General features: G+C 35.7%; 1 protein-coding gene across 4 annotated transcripts in view; it reads right to left on the bottom strand.

The window, feature by feature from the left end:
* KNL1 (kinetochore scaffold 1) overlaps nucleotides 1-19,609 on the bottom strand; it is a 98,966-nt gene that overhangs the window by 37,849 nt on the left and 41,508 nt on the right. For all 4 annotated transcript variants that reach the window (XM_077127463.1, XM_077127462.1, XM_077127460.1 and 1 more), the window contains exons 6-10: nucleotides 14,932-14,984; nucleotides 14,470-14,500; nucleotides 8,854-8,891; nucleotides 6,030-6,082; nucleotides 1,277-5,182 (exon numbers count right to left, since the gene is read on the bottom strand). In XM_077127463.1, the coding sequence (XP_076983578.1) occupies nucleotides 1,277-5,182; nucleotides 6,030-6,082; nucleotides 8,854-8,891; nucleotides 14,470-14,500; nucleotides 14,932-14,984 (4,081 nt within the window). The remainder of the gene's footprint in view (nucleotides 1-1,276; nucleotides 5,183-6,029; nucleotides 6,083-8,853; nucleotides 8,892-14,469; nucleotides 14,501-14,931; nucleotides 14,985-19,609) is intronic.

The raw sequence follows: 19,609 nt of genomic DNA, 5'->3' as shown, positions 1-19,609 counted from the left end.
TAAAAAAAAAATCTATGACCTCTGTCGATAAGTTCAAAATATTACTCACTTCGAGATACTAGCCTTGTTTTAGGCATTCTCCTACCCACCACAAAGATGGACCCTCAGCTTCTACATATGCTCATTAGCCAAGAAAATTAAGTCAGGCTTTTCTTTATACAGTTTGCGTAACAGAAAGGCTTTTGTCCCACCCACTCTCCCCAAAATATTTATGATACTGAAGATGACTTTTCAAACTACATTTATTCTGCCTGAAGATTCTCAAATGCAAATTCACTTAAGAATCACCAGAGGTAACATATATTACAGAGTAAATTATATAATTTTAACATTGGTGAATTTTTAAACTTCTTTCCATTTCAGTTTTGTACGACTGTCACTTCAAGTTGGTTTTTTTTCTTAAAGGGAAACAAGCTTTCCTTATTATTCTGTAATGTTTACTTTTATTTAACAATATGTTGAGGATATTCTCTGAGATTAAATGTACATATTTACTCCCCCCCTTTTTAAACTTTTTTTATTGTGAAATATAACATATATACAAAAAAGCAATAAATATCCAAGTATGGAGGGTGCACAGGTACTTCAGTGGTAAAATTCTCGCCTGCCGTGCAGGAGACCTGGGTTCGATTTCTGGTCCATGTACTCCCCAAAAACAAACAAGCAAGCAAACAAAGAAAAAACCAAACAAACAAAAATTTGCCAAATGGTGCTGTAATAACGGGATACTCACATGGAAAAAGAATGAAATGTGACCCCTGCCATACAGCATCCAAAAAAAACCGACAGTTTCCAAGTATGTTTAACAAGTAGTTACAGAACAGATTTTAAAGTTTCGTATGGGTTACAGTTCCATGATTTTTCGTTTTTTAATTCTAGCTTCTCCAAGACACTGGAGACCAAAAGAAATATCAATATAATGATTCAGCAGTCATACTCATTTGTTAAATCCTGGTTTCTCTGTTACACTCCTCCTTCTCTTTTTATTTCTTTTTTTGTGAAAAATTACATATATACAAAAAAAAGGGAATAAATTTCAAAATACATCACAACACTTAGTTGTAGAACAGATTTCAGATTTTGATTTGGGTTACAATTTCACAATTTTAGGTTTTTACTTCTAGTTGCTCTATTCAAATAGTTTTTAAGAATAGCTATTTAGTCAATTAATTCCTGAAGGTTCTATATGGGAACATTTCTCTAATCCTTTAATTGGAAATAATTTGTTTACCCCAGAATAAAATTAAGAACCTTCCTTGTTTCAAACAGAGCTCACCTGCTGATCTTGTGCACTAAGCCGCGTCTCGTTTTTCCTGATTTTTTTCTCATTCTGAATATCATCATCTTCTTGTACCCAAGTTCTTTTTTGGCTACTGCAGGTGTCTTCCACCTTATTTTCAGACTGGGAAATCTCTCTTTGGGATGTTTCAGTCAGAGCTGGTCCATCAGTTTCTATGCTAATAGAGTCTGAGGAATTAATCTCACCAGGATATATGGGAAGATTTTCCTCATTTATATACTGAGATGGACTTAAATCTAGCTTAGCAGCAACAAATCCAACACCTGAATCCTTGCTGCAAACTGGTTGAGTTTCTAAGTAATTTAAATCAGTTGTGTCTGTTGAAATCTGCTCCTGGTCATCTATACCAGTTACACTGCAATTTCTCTTGTTTGGCAATCTGGGCAAAAAGATTCCCAAAGAACATCTCCTCGCTTTGTTTTTATCTCTTATGACTGTCATTAATGGAATGGAATTGGTTTCACCTCCATTATGAGACTTTCTTTCTTCATCATCTCTATTGTCTTTAACACTATTGGACTCCATATTGATATTATTTATTTCTGTGGCTTGGACTACACTCATATCATCATGTGCCTTATTTGCTTTAAGTAGGTGTTTTGGAAGAGATGGTATATGAACAATTTGAAAACCTAAAAAATCTTTAGTTTTTCCATTCAAATTATTCAGATTTGGTTTCATACTACTTAAAACTGGAGCATTAGAAGCAATCACAGGATCTGTTGGTTCTCCAGGATGAACCTGATTGGCTTGCTTAGTTAAGTCTAAGTTACTGTAGCTATCTCCAACTGTACCACATCGAGATATTTGCATAGTTTCCTTCAGTTCTTTTTTAGAGGCTACAGTAATCTGTTTATTAAGCATTTTTGACTCATTTTCATATGTGGGTATAGAAGAATTTCCTACAAAAATATTTAAATTCCTATTTCCAGCTTTAGACAATATTGTTTCATCTTTATTGACAATATTTTGTTCTTTTTGAGGTAGTTCAATCGAGAGATGAGGCTGAGAAGCAACAAAATCATCAAGAAAGGTCTTCTTTAAACTGTATTCTCCATTATTTCCAGAGGCCTCCACTGGACCTTCTGGAAGCTTAGAAGATACTCTCTTTAAATTAAGTTTAGTCATCTCCCCCATGTCTTGACTATATACTAAAGTTTGATTAGCTAATGGATTTTGGGGTTCTTTAATCAGATTATCTTGATCTTTGAGAAGTGTTATGACATACTCTAACTGCCCTTTGGTATTGGTTTGAATGTTTTCTGCTTTCTCTAACAAAGGACAAGGAGCAGACATAGGCCGTCCCTCAGGTTTCAAGTAGTATACACTGGCTAAATCATTTGCAGAAGCAAGATCATTTTGCTTTGGGTAATTACTGGTTTTTTCCTTATCTTTATCATATAAGGACATGATATTCCCCTCCAAATTATCAAAACAGGAAATTACATTTGGTAAACAGGAATATTTATTATTGGATCCGCAAATATCAGTTGCATGACTGCTTGCAAAATCCTCATTTCTTCTACCGGTACAATTTAACTGACAGCTTTCGATTTTTGCTTTTTCTAACATATAGGACTGATCCACAACTTTCTCCATGACCTCTTCATCCATAGCAGTACTATGGAATTTACTGATTTCCATCTCATCTTGATCCCTAGACAATGTGTTAGTAGGAACAAAAGGTATCATATGATGCTGTTGCTCAGTGTGAAGAACAATTTTGTTTTCTATGGTCATTGCTTGTTTTTTAGTGACTTCTTTAGCAGAGCCACCATCCACAGAAAAAGAAACACCCAAGTTTTTTCCTTTTGCTATTCCAAATTCAGGGTCCTTTTCAAGTACTTTCTCCATGACTTGACAATCAATGAAAACAGTATGGGACTTGGTAACTTCTAGATCATTGTGATTATCTACAAACATTACAGTTTTATCCACAGACTTAGTAGTTACTTCATCTGGTAAGACAGTTTTACATTCTAAAGCAACTGTGTGACTCCTAGTGATTTCCATGTCATCTTGCCCAGAGGTATACAAAACTGTTTTAGAAGTTTCTGCCAAAGGCATCAAATGGGAGTCCTCTCTATCTTCTAGGACACTTTTGTTATTTATTTCTACAGTACAACTCTGGGTGATATCCATACCATTTTTTTCATTTTTCCAATTGGTCAATTGGGATACTTCCATGTTATCAGGAGTTATATATGCTACAGCTTTCTCTATAGGACCCCTATTAGACCATCCCCTCTGTAGTGTTAGCTGGCTGTCTTTTGCTGCTGGATGGTCACTTTTACTATCTTCTGGAAAGAAAATACTCTCTGCATCAGTAGTAGATGTTATTTTTGGTTTTCCTAGGATGTTTTTAGATACCACCTTTTGTCGTGGGGATGGCTCAATGTGACTTTTGGTAATTTCTTCCCATACACCTGAAGGGCCTTTACTGTGAAAGTGAGATTTACTGGTATTCTCAGGTACAAGACTAGAAGCTGAAAGAGGAGGATGACTTCCTAAGTTACTCATGTGACTTTTGGTCAAATCCATATCTTCATCTGCGAAAAGTTCAGTCTTTTTATCACTCGATGAAATAGAAAAAGAATTTGTCAGGCTCTGCTGCAGTCTTTCCTTAGATACATGAATAATTGAGCTATAATTTACATCCATTTTCCCATCCTCTGACACAGTTATGTGGTTTTGCAGCACCATTTCTTTTTCAGCTATTGGTGAAGCTGCTATTTTTACATCTATCTGATCGTGTTTAAAAATTTGATGATCTATGGCAACTGTGTGACTCTTGGTAATGTCCATGCTATCCTCTCCTGAATAAGTAGTTTTCTCTATGAGAGAAGTGATATCATCTGGATTGGGATATATTTTAGAAGAATTATTGTATTGTTTTAGAAAATTTTTCTCCTCTTTCATACTTGAGAGACAATTGGTCAGTTCCATGGCATCATGACAATCAGGATAGAAAATTGTCCTACAATCTTGAGCAGTTGGACTGGCACAAATAGAATCTGGGATCATGGGCAATGTTTTGCCATCCTGGTCAGAAGTCTCTGTGACTGTGTGTGTTTCTGTCCCTATAATATGACTTCTGGTAAAGTATATTTTGTCTTTGGGATTTAAAACAGAGTCTTGAAATGCAGCATTTGGTTTATTGTTGAAGATTTTCTTCTTTCCTGAAACTTCAGTCACAGAATCTCTTGTAATATCCATCACGATATTCTGAGTTTGATTTTCTAATCCAGGTGAATTATCTGCTGAGGGTAAAATCTGACTAGTGTGGTTAATGGTCAAGTCCATAAAGTCATTGCCACAGATTATAGTATCACCACCTTTAAATTCTCTAAAGCTGGACTCACAGGATGTGGGAATCAAAGTCTGAATATTGGCTGTATGACACTGGGTGAAATTCATCTCATCATCTTGTTCTCTGAAGATTCTAGTCATATTACCGTTATTCTCATCTGCATTAAGAGATACATGCATCTGATGTATAGCAGGAGCATTATTTAATTCTTCAGAATGAACTGGTATTTCACAATTTTCTTTATCCAGCTCTTCAGGAGAAGCATTGGATTTTTCCATTTTTAATCTTTTTATGAAATCATTAAAATTTATTTTCTTTTCTGGAGAAGTATTTTGATCCATGGAAAAATTTAATTCTTTTTTCATTCTTGAATCTTCAGTGTGGAGCTTTAAGTTAGCCAGAAATGATTTAGTATCTATTTTGACGGACTTTTCACTTTTGGTACAATCTAAAAGGCCTTTGGTAATCATCACAGTATGACTTGCTGTTAGGTCCATCTGATTTTCATCTGAAAAGATGATTGTCTGGTCATGTCCATGTTTCCTTTCATGGCTATGCTCTATAATTGAAAACTATAATGAAAGCAAAAAATAAGAGATCAGATCAAGGCATATTTTTTTTAAAGATATTTTAAGACATGTACTATATAGAGAGTAGTATTTAAATAAACAATCTTCAATGATGGTTTCACGGTACATTAGTTTGTTTCAATCAGTGGTGTGGTTTGTAGAAGTAATTTGTTATTAGTAAATTTGCTAAAGTCTGTGAATAAATTACTTTTTAGTGTTTTTAGACAAATTAAAAATTCAATGTTAATTACTTACATACCCACTAGAATGACTAAAAATAAAAAAGACTATGAACACCAAATGAAGCCATACTGAAAATTCTAATTACTGTATAGACTAGAAGGTTATTTTCAACTTACATAAAAAAGACTTGGAAAGGGATAAGTGCATGATGGCTACTTCATATTATACTCTATTTTGGGGAGTTAGGTTGTCTTTGAGCCTTAATGCAATGGTTTTATTTGTAAGGACATACACTAAATCCTTGCTTATCAAAGTGTGGTCCATGGACTAGTCTGGCACACCAGTATCACATAGCAGATTAGATATATAGGCTCAGAAATCCTGGATAAGAATCTGTATTTTAAAAGAAGTCCTCAGGTGATTCATATGCTCACTAAAGTTTGAGAAATCCTAATATGACTAATACATGCCATAATGTCTAATTGGTAGTGAGTGATTAAACTCTCCTTAACTAAAGGATAGGAAATTTTCCAGTCCATACTGGTCCGTTTTGGTAGGTCACCCTAAATCATGTCATTACCATTAAATTTGTTGTGTTTTTTTAAACTACATTTTGATTCTCAAGAGAGTTTAAAATATAAATGAAGTCACTTCCATGAACTCATACCTCTCTCTGTTGCATCTGAGTCTGAATGGGAGCACAAAGCAATGTGTTCATCCCTATTGAGAAAAAAAGATAAAAACTTTAGTCAATGACTTAAATATTAGAATCACCAAGGGCCCTTGATTTTCCTTTTCTTGGATTCCTCACCAATTATAAGTATTTACTGAGGTTTTACCACTTACTAAGCCCTTCATACAGAGATGCACTACAGTTCATTAAGACTTTTAATGGTCCTAGTTTAGTGTCAGAGTTATCAGCGATAATTGTATCCTCTGTATGACTGAAATCTTTTTGATTGTGGTGAAGACTTTAAAGGCTGTGGCTGGTAGAAAACTCAGACTAATTATTTTTCATTTCATTTTTATTTCATAGATAATGGAGATTACATGGTAAACAATATCAATTAATGAGACTGAAAGGTTAGGTTCAAGATTTTAAAGGTCTATTACTGTATGTATGTTAAAGAATCTAAACATTCCCATTATGCTATATGCATTTTATAAAAATAATTCCAGAGAAGGAGAAGACAGTAGACACAAGAAAGGATGAACCAATAAGGAAATTACTACGATATGCAGATAAACATGGTGAGAATTTATGTTAGGGCAATAAACAATGAAAACGGCAATAAGGGCTTAGACTCAAGATGTTTTAGAATTCAAATAAAGATTTAGGTAACAAACTGAACTTTGGAATTAAGGAAGAAATTGAAAATGCTTAGGTTTAAAGGTAACTCTTTAGAACATTTTAAAAAGTATATGGAACCCTCAAGTGCACTAAATTAAAGACTTTTTTACTAAATGTCTTGTTTATATATAAGATTTCTATTTGTTTACTCAACAAATATATATTCAGAACTTATCATGAGTCAAAAACTTAACTACTAAGGCACAATGAAAAACAAAACAAGATAAAATTTCTGGCCTCAAAGAGAGCAAAAAGTAAACATCTAAAATATAATGCATTCTCTAAAACTCTATGATCATCTCCTTCAAACTCATTCTAACTGGACTTCCCTTTTGGCAATACTCAGTGACTTACACAACCACACGAAGATAGCTTTGACAACCTCTCCCTGACATAACAGTGATCTTTTATTATCGATAAAGATAATAAAGGCATTAAACCTTTTCTATTTGTGAATAAACTGTAGGTTGTTTCAGTTAGCATATACTCTGCCTTCATTTCTAAACTACTGCAAGAGTCTTCAAAGGCTTCCTTACACAAAATGTGAATATTTTCTGCTCAATAGGTTCCACTGGAGGCCCCCTGTTTTTAAAAGGAAAAAAAAAGGCTAAAACCTTAACCTGGCATTCAAATACTCCACAGTTTGTCTACTACACATCTCTATAACCTAACCAATTATCAGATTAATTCTATTCACTGCTACCAGAAAATATTATGTATCCCTATGTCTCTACTTTTGATTATAATATCCCTGTCTTTATCTTTAAAACTTGCCATTCTTTCAAGATTTCTTTGTATTTCCGTTTCTCTAGTATGCCTTCCTGATTGATACAGTGCAGAGTGATCCTTCCTCCTATTTTCAAATCTTATTGGTTAATCACATATATCAACAAAACCTTAAATTGTTATTTGTTTTTGAGCAGTACATTTTCTCATCCATACTACGACAAACTTTGAGGACATGAAACATGTTCATTTGCCTGGCATAATAGCTCATACTTTCAGTGTACAATTGAAGCTTGTTGTTAAAACAATAAAAAAAAAGCCTAGTATAAAAAAAAATACAGTGTGATAAATTCCTTGAGAAAAAAAATGAGAAATAAAAGGGGTGCTGCAGGAGCACAGAACAATGGCTAACTCACTCCTTAGTTTTGTTACCGAAGGCTCCATTTAAGCCAGTGCTATTTAAATATGGTGCCAGTTTGTAAGCTACTTGTTATCAATTTATGATGAGATAAAAAGCTTGTAGCAATTATAAATCACGTACTTTTTCCTTCATCAAGAAAGCCTTGCTAAGAAATGTCAGCTGAATTAAACAGTGACTTAGTGCCATAGTAGTGTTACATTTTGGTGTGGACTGTAAGCTTGTGGACTGGCTACTTTAAGAGCACTGAAAATGAACCTGGAAAACTCAGAAGACTACGAGGCAAATTAGAGTAGGAAGAGCACCTTAGGTAGAGGAACTAGCTTTTACAAATGCATAGCAGAAAAAAAAAATGCTCATATGAAGAACTGCAATAGTTCATCGTGAGCTAGAGCATACAATACCTATAAAGGGCAGAAGATAAGGCCAGAAAAGAAGATAGACCAAATTGTAAAGGGATTTCTAAGTCAGTGCTAAGAAGTGTGGGCTTTATCCTGCAAGCCAAAAAGTGCCATTAACCAATTTTAAGCTGGGAAGTAATATGATCAAAATTTGAAATATGTAAAATGGAATGAAAGAGTAAGAAACTAAATACAATAGTACAACAAAGAATATACTACGGACTTGAATTAAAACAGTGACAAAAGGATTAGAATATAGGTAACAGATTTGCAAAATATTTAGGTTATTTAGGATATCTAAAAATAAGGGCCAAACAGATGTGAGGAATAAAGAGTTCAAAATGACTCCTTGCTTCCTGATTTGGGGGAATGACTGAGAATGGGTGGGAATCTAAGATAAGGAAAAGGAACATCGAGTTTGAGAGAAATAATAGTGTATTTTGGAAATTTTAATTTAAAGACTTTATGCAAAGAACAAAGCTCTCTTCAAATACTTTATTATTTTCATGGTTGTTTTATATACTGCTTTACTAATAAAGGTATCTGGATGAAGAGAAAGGTATATAGTAAGAAAAGTATTCTGGTTCATACTCACCAGTAATCTCACAGGAATTTTCTTCTGAATTTTTATCCCTAAAAATTAAAAGCTGTTTTCATAAACTATACCTTAAACAATTATCATGAATCAGAATAGTTGAAAGAATACAGAAGGTGAAGGATATTTAGGGTGACTAGCGGAAAATACAAAGACATCTTTTTAAAAATACTCATCTAATACTGGCAGCAAAAATTATGAGGCAATTAAAAAAATCCTTTTCAAACTGATTTTAGTGGTTTCTTAATTCAAGATTATTGTTAAAAAATCTGGACAGTCTTTATTTTTATAGTCTTTTAAAAAAATGTAAAAAAAAAAAACCAACCCAGTTCCCTTCCTTGTGGGTAATCAATCTTACCAGTTTCTTTGATCCTTCCAGAGGTATTTTATGCATCTATTAAGTTAATACATATATACACATGCATACACATATATACACTATTAAGCCAATACACATGTGTAATTATAAACATACAAACACACACTTTTCTTCTTTCCCCCTTTTTTTCACAGGAGGTAATATCCACGTACCTGAACCCCATCATCTGCCCCTCCTCCCTGTGTTACAAGTGCCCCCGCCTGGCCACTGCCCCCCCCATGCATACCTACCCCACACCTCCATCCCAAGTGCACGCACACCTGCTCCAACCCAACCGACATCTCCTGTGAAGAGCCCCACCCCTCCCAAGACCCACCTCCCCCTCCCTGCTCACCAGTGCACAAAGGCAGCGGGCACGTACCTTCACACCCAGGCTACACCCTCCTCCAGCCCATACAGTCGTGCAAGCTCACTCTCCCCCGCCCCTGAGCCCTGCGCATGTGTACATCACTTTACGGCCCTCCCAGATCCTCACATGCCTATGACCCCTAGTCACACAGCCCCAGCTCTGGGCAAGTACTGACCTGCACATCCGGGCCACCCCACAGACACGACCCCAGCCTGCTGCCACTGAGCTCTGTGCACCGGCACATAAGAATTCTGCCCCCTAGACCAGTGCACACCTAGACCCCGCCTCCCAGATCCACACACCCACATAGCCACATTCTCCCCATCGCCAGGCACCCACGTATTTGTGCATGGATTTCTTGACCTCTGCACCCCAACCTCCTGTCCTACAAATGTGCACATCTGCCTCACCCCCCAGCAAAAGCACCCTGCTCCTACGCTTGGCAGGTGTTTCCATGAGCATCTATGCTACACAGCCCTGCCCTGCACACATGCACAACTGCTCCAACCCCCTCTACACCTGCGCATCCATGCCATGGCACAGCCCACCCAACACCACCCCCCATGTCCCTCAACCCCTGTGTCCTGTGCCCGCCCCTACACACTCCCACATCTGCATCCAGAGATCTCTGGATCCTCCCCCCATGCACAAGGCACACCCACATCCTGTCCCCCCATGCCCCGACCTCTGAGTCAACTACTCTATGCTCTGATACCCACGAACCCCATGCTACATGCACCAACCCACATCCTACTTGCACACCAGCTCCCGTGCATCCACACAGCCTCCCCATCCGCCTCCCACAGTGCTCTATGTCTGTGTTCCCCACGCTGCACCCTGCTCCTATGCTACAAGGATTGCCTGAGCTGTACCACATACCCACAGCCCCCACACAGCACCTCTACAACCTCGCAACCAAACCTCATGCTCATAAGCACAAACATAGAGTCCCCAACCTGTGTCTATACCTGCGCTGAAACACATCACTACACTGTTGTCCCGCACCATGAGCCCTGCATCCTGCTCCACATCCATCCTGCAAATACAAAGCTTTAGACTACTGAAGGAAATCAACTTCCAAAGTAAAATTATCAAGGTATTTACATGCCATAAGACAATCAAAGATCATTGAACAGACCAAAATGCAGACAGATACAGCCCAGCCTTATGACCAAATTAAAACATCAGAGGAGACACAGACTTTGGGATAATTAATCAAAGATGTTCATATAATTCTACTAAATAAAGTAAATGGGATGGCTAATGATATAAAAGGAGATCAAGAAGACACTAGAAGAGCATATAGAGGAATTTGAAAGAATAAATTAAAAAATAGCAGATATCACAGAGATTAAAGATGCTGTAGACCAAATAAAAAATATACTCAAGACACACAACAGCATATTTGAAGAGGCAGAAGAAAGAATAAGTGAACTAGAAGACAGGACAACTGATTTTGAATACTCAAAACAACAAATGGCAAAAACATGGAAAATTTTGAACTGGATATCAGGGAAATGATGGACAAAACAAAGTGTACAAATATAAGAATCATTGGTGTCCCAGAAAGAGAAGAGAAGAGTAAAGGGCTCTGAAGATTAATTGGGGAAAACTTCCCAGCCCTTATAAAGGACACAAAAATGCAAATCAAAGAAGCCCAACGAACTACAAATAGGCTAACTCCAAGACACATACTAATCAGTCTGTCAAAAGTTGAAGAGAAGCAGAAAATCCTGAAAGCAGCAAGAGAAAAACAATCTACTACATACAAGGGAAACCACATAAGACTGAGTTCAGACTACTCAACAGGCACTATGGAGGCAAGAAGGCAGTGGTATGATTTATTTAAGATCCTGAAAGAGAAAGACTTCCAGCCAAGAATTCTGTACCCAGCCAAACCGTCCTTCAAAACCAAGAAAGAGATTAAAATTTTCACAGACAAACAAATCCTGAAAACATCTGTCAATAAGAGACCAGCCCTACAAGAAATACTAAAGGGAGTTCTGTCAGTTGAAAAAAAAAAAAGTCAGGAGAGGGAGGTCTGGAGGAGGGCACAAAATTGAAGAGTACCAGTAAGGGTAATTTAAAGGATAAAAAGAGATAAAAGGAAAAGAATATATAGATCTGACAAACAAAACCTAAAGTATAAGATGGTGAATTCAGAAACACCTTTTCAGTAATAATTTTGAATGTTAATGGACTAAACTTACCAACTAAAAGATAAAGATTGGCAGACTGGATTAAGAAATATGATCCAGCTACATGCTGCTTACAAGAGACTCATCTTAGACATGAGGATACAAATAGACTGAAAGTAAAAGGATGGAAAAAGATGTTCCACACAAATTATAATAAAAAGCAGGAGTAGCTATACTAATATTGGACAAAATAGACTAAAAATGCCAAGAATCATAAGAGACTTGACATTATATATTAATAAAAGGGACAATTCACCAAGAAGAAATAGCAATCATAAATGTTTATGCTCCCAATCAAGGAGCTCCAAAGTACATGAGATAGACTAAAGGGAGTGATACATGTTTCAACAATAATAGAGGAGACTTCAATACACCGCTCTCCTCTACAGATAGAACAACTAGACAGAGATCAACAAGGAAATAGAGAAGTTAAACAACTTGATAAATGAATTAGACCTAACAGACAGACATAAATCAATACACCCCCAAAGACCAGGATATAGATTCTTCTCTAGTGCTCTTGGAACATTCTCCAGGACAGATCATATGTTGGGGCACAAAACAGGTCATTATAAATTTAAAAACATTGAAATTACTCAAAGCACCTTCTCTGATCGCAAAGGAATGAAGATGGATTTCAATAACCAAATAATTAGAACTTTCACAAATATATGGAAATTAAATAGCACACTCTTAAACAATCAATGGGTCAATGAAAAAATTGCTAAAGAAACCAGTAGCCATCTGGAGATGAATGAAAACAAGGATATAACATTTCAGCACTTATGGAATGCAGCAAAGGCCGTGTGCTGAGAGGGAAATTTATCCTAAATGTCTATATTAACAAACAAGAAAGAGCAAAAATCAAGGACTTAACTGCTTACTTGGAGGAACTTGAGAAAGAACAGCAAAGTAACGCCAAAACAAACAGAAGAGAAGAAATAACAAAGATTAAAGCAGAGTTAAATGAATGGAAGAATAAAAGAATAGAAAGAATCAATAAAACCAAAAGTTGGTTCTTTGAGAAAATCAATAAAATCAATGGGCCACTAGTAAGGATGACAAAGAAAAAAAGAGAGAGGACGCAAATAAACAAAATCTGAAATGACAGGGGGGTCATTACCACAGACCTTGAAGAAACAAAAGAAAAAAAAAGAAAAAAGAAAAAAAGAAAAAAAGAAATTATAAGGTGATAATATGAACAGCTATTTGTCAATAAACTAGAAAATTTAGATAAAATGGACAAACTTCTGGAAGCACACAAACAAGTTACACTGACTGAGGAAGATACAGAAGATCTCAACAAACCAAATACAGGTTAAAAGATTCAATCAGGCATCAAAAGTATTCCTATGGGTGTGGACCTTCCTGGCAACGTGGGACAGAGATCCTGGAATGAGCTGAGAAATAACATCAAGGGATTGAGAGAACCTTCTCGACCAAAAGGGGGAAGAGTGAAACAAGACTAAATGTCAATGGCTGAGAGATTCCAAACAGAGTTGAGAGGTTATCCTGGAGGTTATTCTTACGCATTAAGTAGATATCACCTTGTTGTTCAAGATGTAGTGGAGAGGCTGGAGGGAACTGCCTGAAAATGTAGAGCTGTGTTCCAGTAGCCATGTTTCTTGATGATGATTGAACAATGATATAGCTTTCACAATGTGATTCTGTGAATGTGAAAACCTTGTGTCTGATGCTTCTTTTATCTACCATATCAACAAAAGAGTACAACATATGGAATAAAAATAAATAATAGGGGGAACAAATGTTAAAATAAATTTAGTTTGAAATGCTAGTGGTAAATGAAAGCAAGGGGTAAGCAGTATGGTATGTATAACTTTTTTTCTCTATTATCGTTTTATTTCTTTTTCTGTAGTCTTTTTATTTCTTTTTCTAAATTGATGCAAGTGTTCTAAGAAATGATGAATATGCAACTATGTGATGATATTAAGAATTACTGATTATATATGTAGAATGGAATGATATCTTATTGTTTTGTTTGTTGTTAATTTTTTTAATTAATAAAAAATATATACATATATATATATATATATTCCTACGAAGAAAAGCTCAGGACCAGATGGTTTCACAAGGGAATTTTATTAAACAATCCAAAAAGAACTAACACCTATCCTGCTCAAAACCCACTACCTAACTCATTTTATGAAGCTAACGTCACTTTAATACCAAAACCAGATAAAGATGCTACAAGAAAGGAAAACTGCAGGCCAATCTCCCTAATGCCAAAATTCTCAACAAAATACTAGCAAATAGAATCAAAAACACATTAAAAGAATTATACACCATGACCAAGTGGGGTTTATACCAGGAATCCAAGGATGGTTCAACATAAAGACAAGCATCTTTTCATTTCATAAGGAGCTACCGGTATTTACTTTTCTATGTATTAATATTATAATAAAGATTAACGAAAGCATCTAAAGGCTTTGGTGTTTATTGTTTTGTACTAGCTAAGGTATATTAAGGACGAATGTTTCACCACTTTTAAAACTATGAGTGGTACAATACAACTATTTATCAGACAAAGTAGTATTCCAAATTCTGCAAAAATTGGTTTTCTGAATTAATCCCAAGTAACCACAAAAGTGGCATAAAAATTTTTAAAAAATAATGTAAAAAGTTTAAGAGGAATAAACAACTTAATATATCTTGAACATTTTCTTACTTACAACATAAGCAAAACATTTTCTTCTCCCGTATCTAAAAATAAAAATTAAATGTGTTTAAGCAAAGACTGATAAAGCATTAGAAAAATTACATAAAGATACTAACAATTTAAGAAAAGAAATCGAGCAACTAGTAGTAAAAACCTAAAAATGTGGAAATGTAACCCATACCAAACTCTAAAATCTGTTCTACAACTAATTGTTGCAATCTGCTTTGAAATTTATTGCTTTTTTGTATATACATTATTTTTCACAAAAAGATGAAAAAGTTGACTGTGATGATAAAAAAATAAAATTTAATTTAAAAATTTTAAAATAAGAAAAGAAATTACTCTCTCCTTTCTGCCCTTATAACTCATTTTAAGCAATAAGATAAATAATAAGTTACATCAATTATCTGGGAAGATAGCCACAGTAAGTTTTAAAAGAAAACAGGTTTAGCTGGTATGGCAGTGACATATTTACCTGTAATGTCTGACTTTCTCACTGTTTTCATATGAGATTCTGTCTGGAATACCCTAGAAAAGAAAATAAAGATTATGGGAAATCTGCAATTTCTAATGATAACCATTTGATGTTAATTTACAGTCTGTTTCGTTAGGTAAAAATACACTTTGATTTCAGTTTCCTGTTTGTTGTATCATGTACTATTTTCAAATATCAATTAGTTTACCACATTAAATCTGTAATGGTTTTCTAATGAACTCTGACCTAATTATACTTTTATCTTTGTCAATAATTTAAAATATTCATTTTATTGTACATTTATTATTAAGCACCCACTGTATGTCTGGTTCTATATATCAGTGTTATAGATGAGACAACCACATAATCCTTGACTTCAAAGGGTTTCCACTGTACAAAGAAAGCTGGGATAAGAACATGATATTAAATCATTATCTCATTGTTTTTATTAGAATAGCCGTAAGTTAACAGAAAAAATCCTGAATAAAATAGAGTTCCCTTACCCTACCCTATTATTAACATATTGCATTAGTGTGGTACATTTGCTGCAATTATTAAAAGAACCTATATTTCAGTGCTGTTAATTATGTTCACAATACTATGCTATCACCACCACCATCCATTTCCAAAACTTTTCCATCATCCCAAACAGAAATTATGTAATTTAAGCTTTAACTCTCCATTCCCTAACCCCACCACACCCCTTGGTAACCTGTATTCTAGTTTCTGACTCTAAAAGCTATTAGGAAAACAGTGAATGAACAATATGAGACTCTCAATAAAGAGACAGAAATTTTACAAAGGAGCCAAACAGAACTATGGGAATTGAAGACAACAATAAGAGAAATGAAAATTCCCAGATGGTTTTCAATAGTAGATTGGAGACAACAGAAGAAAGTGCACTTGAAACCAAGACAAGTGAAATGGACTCCGGCTGAGGAGCAGACAGAAAAAAGAATAAAAAAAGCAAACAGATCCTAAGAGACCTGTGGTACTTCATCAAACGTATCAATATACTCATTATGGGAGCCCCGGAAAGAGGAAAAGAGAAAGGGGTAGAAGGAATATTCAAAGAAATAATGATAGAAAACTTTTCAAACTGAGCAAAAGATGTGAATATGATCATGCAAAAAGCCCAGAGATCATCAAACAGGCTAAACTCGGAGAAATACACTCTAATATATTGGTCAAATAGTCAAATGCATAGGACGAGGAGAGAGTTCTGAAAGCTGCAAGAGAAAAGCAATGTTTTAGGTACAAGGGAGTACCAATCAGGCTGTTGATTGCTCATAGAGAACTACGTAAGCAAGAAGGCAATGGGCTAAAGTACTCAATGTGCAGAGAGAAAACTATTGCTATCTAGGAATTTCATATTCAGTGAAACTTTCAAAAGCAAGATATTAAGACATTCCCAAATAAATAAAAGCTGAGAGAGACCGTTACCACTAGACAGGCCTCCTCTAAGAGCAATGCTAAAGGGGTTCTTCAAACTGAGGGAAAGGACACTAGACTGTGGTTCAAAGGAGCATAAATAAAGACCTCTGTAAAGGTAATGATATGGGCAATTATTGTATAAATGCTAGTATTGTATTTTGTGGTATATATAACTCCACTTCTCAATTCTTAATTCAAGTGCTGCAAGAACTCTTACAGGTGCTGTTTCCCGATATCCTTTAGAGTCAGAAACTAGAACGCATAAAAAATAATGATAAATCTATGGTTTGGATATATAATGTACAAAAAATTTAATTTGTAACAAGTACAAAAAATGGGGAGAAGGAAGGTTATAGAAACAGTGTATGTGTGTGCTCTTGAAGTCAAGGTAGTATCTAATCAAATATGATTACTATATATATTTAGGATGTTACATTTTTGTGGCAATTTTATTGAGATATATCCACATACCGTATGAACTATCCAAAGTATACAATCAATGGCTCACAGTATCATCACATAGTTGTGCATACATCCCCATGATCAATTTTAGAACATTTTCATTACTCCAGAAAAAAAAAAGAAAAAAGAAAAACCAAAACCTCCTATACCCCTTTATCAGCCCCTACTAATGATCCATAGCATTGATATATTTATTATTGTTAACTGCAGTCCATAGTTTGCAATAGGTACTGTGCTAGTTTCAAACCTTACATACCCCAGAAAAGCCTTGTTCTTCTAATCTGGAGTCAATATCGTAGAGTGGGACCTTTTGATTAGGTTGTTTCCATGAAGACGTGACGCACCCAATTGCAGGTGTGAACTTTTGATTAAATTTGATTAAATTACTTCCATGGAGATGTGGCACACCCAATTGAGGGTGTGATCTTTTGATTAGATGGAGATGTGACTCTGCTCATTCAAGATGGATCTTTATTAGTTTATTGGGGTCCTTAAAAGAGCTGACACAGGGAAACATTTAGGAGAAAGCTTAAATGCAGAAACCCCAGGAGATGCCAGAAGCTGAGACAGCACACAGAAGCTATGCAGGAACCACAGCAGAGCAGATGTCACCATGTGTCTTTCCATGGGATGCTAAGCCAAGAGGTACAACCCAGAATTTTACCCTGGAGCAGCTAAGTCAGGACTCACAGACGCCTAAAGAGAAAGCTGCTGGAATCAGAAGCTTAGAAGCAACAGAACTGGGAACAAGGATCTTCCCATGTGACATAGGCCTTTCTTTGGATGCCTTAGTTTGGGCATTTGTAAGGCTTTAGAACTGTAAACTTGCAACAACAAATCCCCTTTATAAAAGCCAGTCCATTTCTGCTATATTGCATTCCAGCAGCTTTAGCAAACTAAAACAGGTGTATTTTTCCCCCATATATCTCTCTACTATCAACTCTCTGTAATAGTATTGCACATTTGCTCTAGTTCATGAAATAACTTTTTAAAATATTTGTACAATTAATCGCACTCACTGTCTACCACAAGGTTCCCAGCATTATACACTGCCATACTTTAACCTCCAGCTTTCCTTCTGGTGACACACAAGACTCTAAACTTCCCCTTTCCACCGAAGTCGCCCACTAATCAGCACTATTAATTATTCTCACAATAATATGCTACCATCACCTCTAACCATTTCCAAATGTTTAAGTTTGACCTAAACATGTAACAGTTATTCACCAACTGCTCCCCATTTTCTAGCCTCATCCTATATCCCAGTAACCCATATTCTCTATTTTATGTCTATGAGTTTACATGTTATAATTAGTTCATATTAGTGACACCATACAATATTTGTCCTTTTTGTTACTTATTTCACTTAACATAATGCCCTCAAGTTTCATCCACGTTGTTGCATGATTCAGGACTCCATTTCTTCTAACTGGTGAATAACATTCCATTGACTGTCTATACCAGATTTTGTTTATCCATTCATCTGTTGATAGACACCTCAGTTGTTTCCATCTCTTGGCAACTATGAATAACGTTGCTATTAAAACCAGTGTTCAAATGCTGAGCATGTTTTCATGAGCTTTTTAGCCATTTGTATTTCCCCTTTGGAAAATGCCTATTCATGTCTTTTGTTCATTTTTAAATTCAGTTGTTCACCTTTTTATTGTTCAGTTGTAGAATTATATATACTTTGGATATTGTTTTAGTTTGCTAATGCTGCTGGAATGCAATACACCAGAAATGGTGTATTCAAGCTTACTACTCTTCAGAGAAAGGTAGCTGGCTTTCCTCTGGCATTTTCTGTCACATGGGAAGGCACATGGCAATATCTGCTGGCCTTTCCTCCCAGCTTCTGGGTTCAAATGGCTTTCCTGGGTGATTACTTTCTGTTCTCCAAACATGTGGGTCTGAGCTGGCTCTGAGCTCCTCTCTTCTGACCACTCCTTTAAAACCTCATTCACTGCAGAAAGTACTCTGCTTAGCCCATGGCAGATGTAATAAGCCATAGATGAAATTCACATGCTGATGATTTAAGTCCACAGCAACAGAACTGGGTACCATCATCTGGCCAAGTTGACAACCTGAACCTAAAAGATATCAAACTCTTATCAGATATGTGTTTTCCAAATATTTCCTCCCTTTGAGTCAGTTGCCTTTTCACCCTCTTGACAAAATCCTTTGCAGCACTGAAGTATTTGATTTTGAGGAGGTCCCATTTATTGTTTTATTTTTCTTTTGTTGTTCGTGCTTTGGATGTACAGTCTTAGAAACTACTGCATATCACTAGATCTTGAAGATGTTACCCTACATTTTCTTCTAGGAGTTTTATGGCACTGGTTCTTATATTTAGGTGTCTGATCCATTTTGAGTGAATTTTTGTATAGGATGTGAGAAAGGGGTCCTCATTCATTCTTTTGGTAATGGATATCCAGTTCATCCAACACCAATTATTAAAGAGACTGTTCTGTCCCAGTTGAGTGTACTTGGGAGCCCTGTCAAAAATCAAATGACCAAAGATCTGAGGGTCTATTTCTGAACTCTCAATTCAATTCCATTGATGGATATGTCTGTCTTTATGCCAGTACCATACCGTGTTGACAACTGTGGCTTTATCATATCCTTTAAATTCAGGAAGCATGAGTCCTACCACTTCATTCTTCTCTGTCACGATGTTTCTGGCTATTCGAGGCACCTTTACAAATAAATTTGATAATTAGCTTTTCCATTTACACAAAGTAGGTTGCTGGTATTTCGGATGGCACTGCATTGAATCTATAGATCA

Source organism: Tamandua tetradactyla, chromosome 14, assembly GCF_023851605.1.
Source record: "Tamandua tetradactyla isolate mTamTet1 chromosome 14, mTamTet1.pri, whole genome shotgun sequence".
NCBI classification, from domain to species: Eukaryota; Metazoa; Chordata; class Mammalia; order Pilosa; family Myrmecophagidae; genus Tamandua; species Tamandua tetradactyla.
This window is presented reverse-complemented; position numbering and strand designations above follow the sequence as displayed.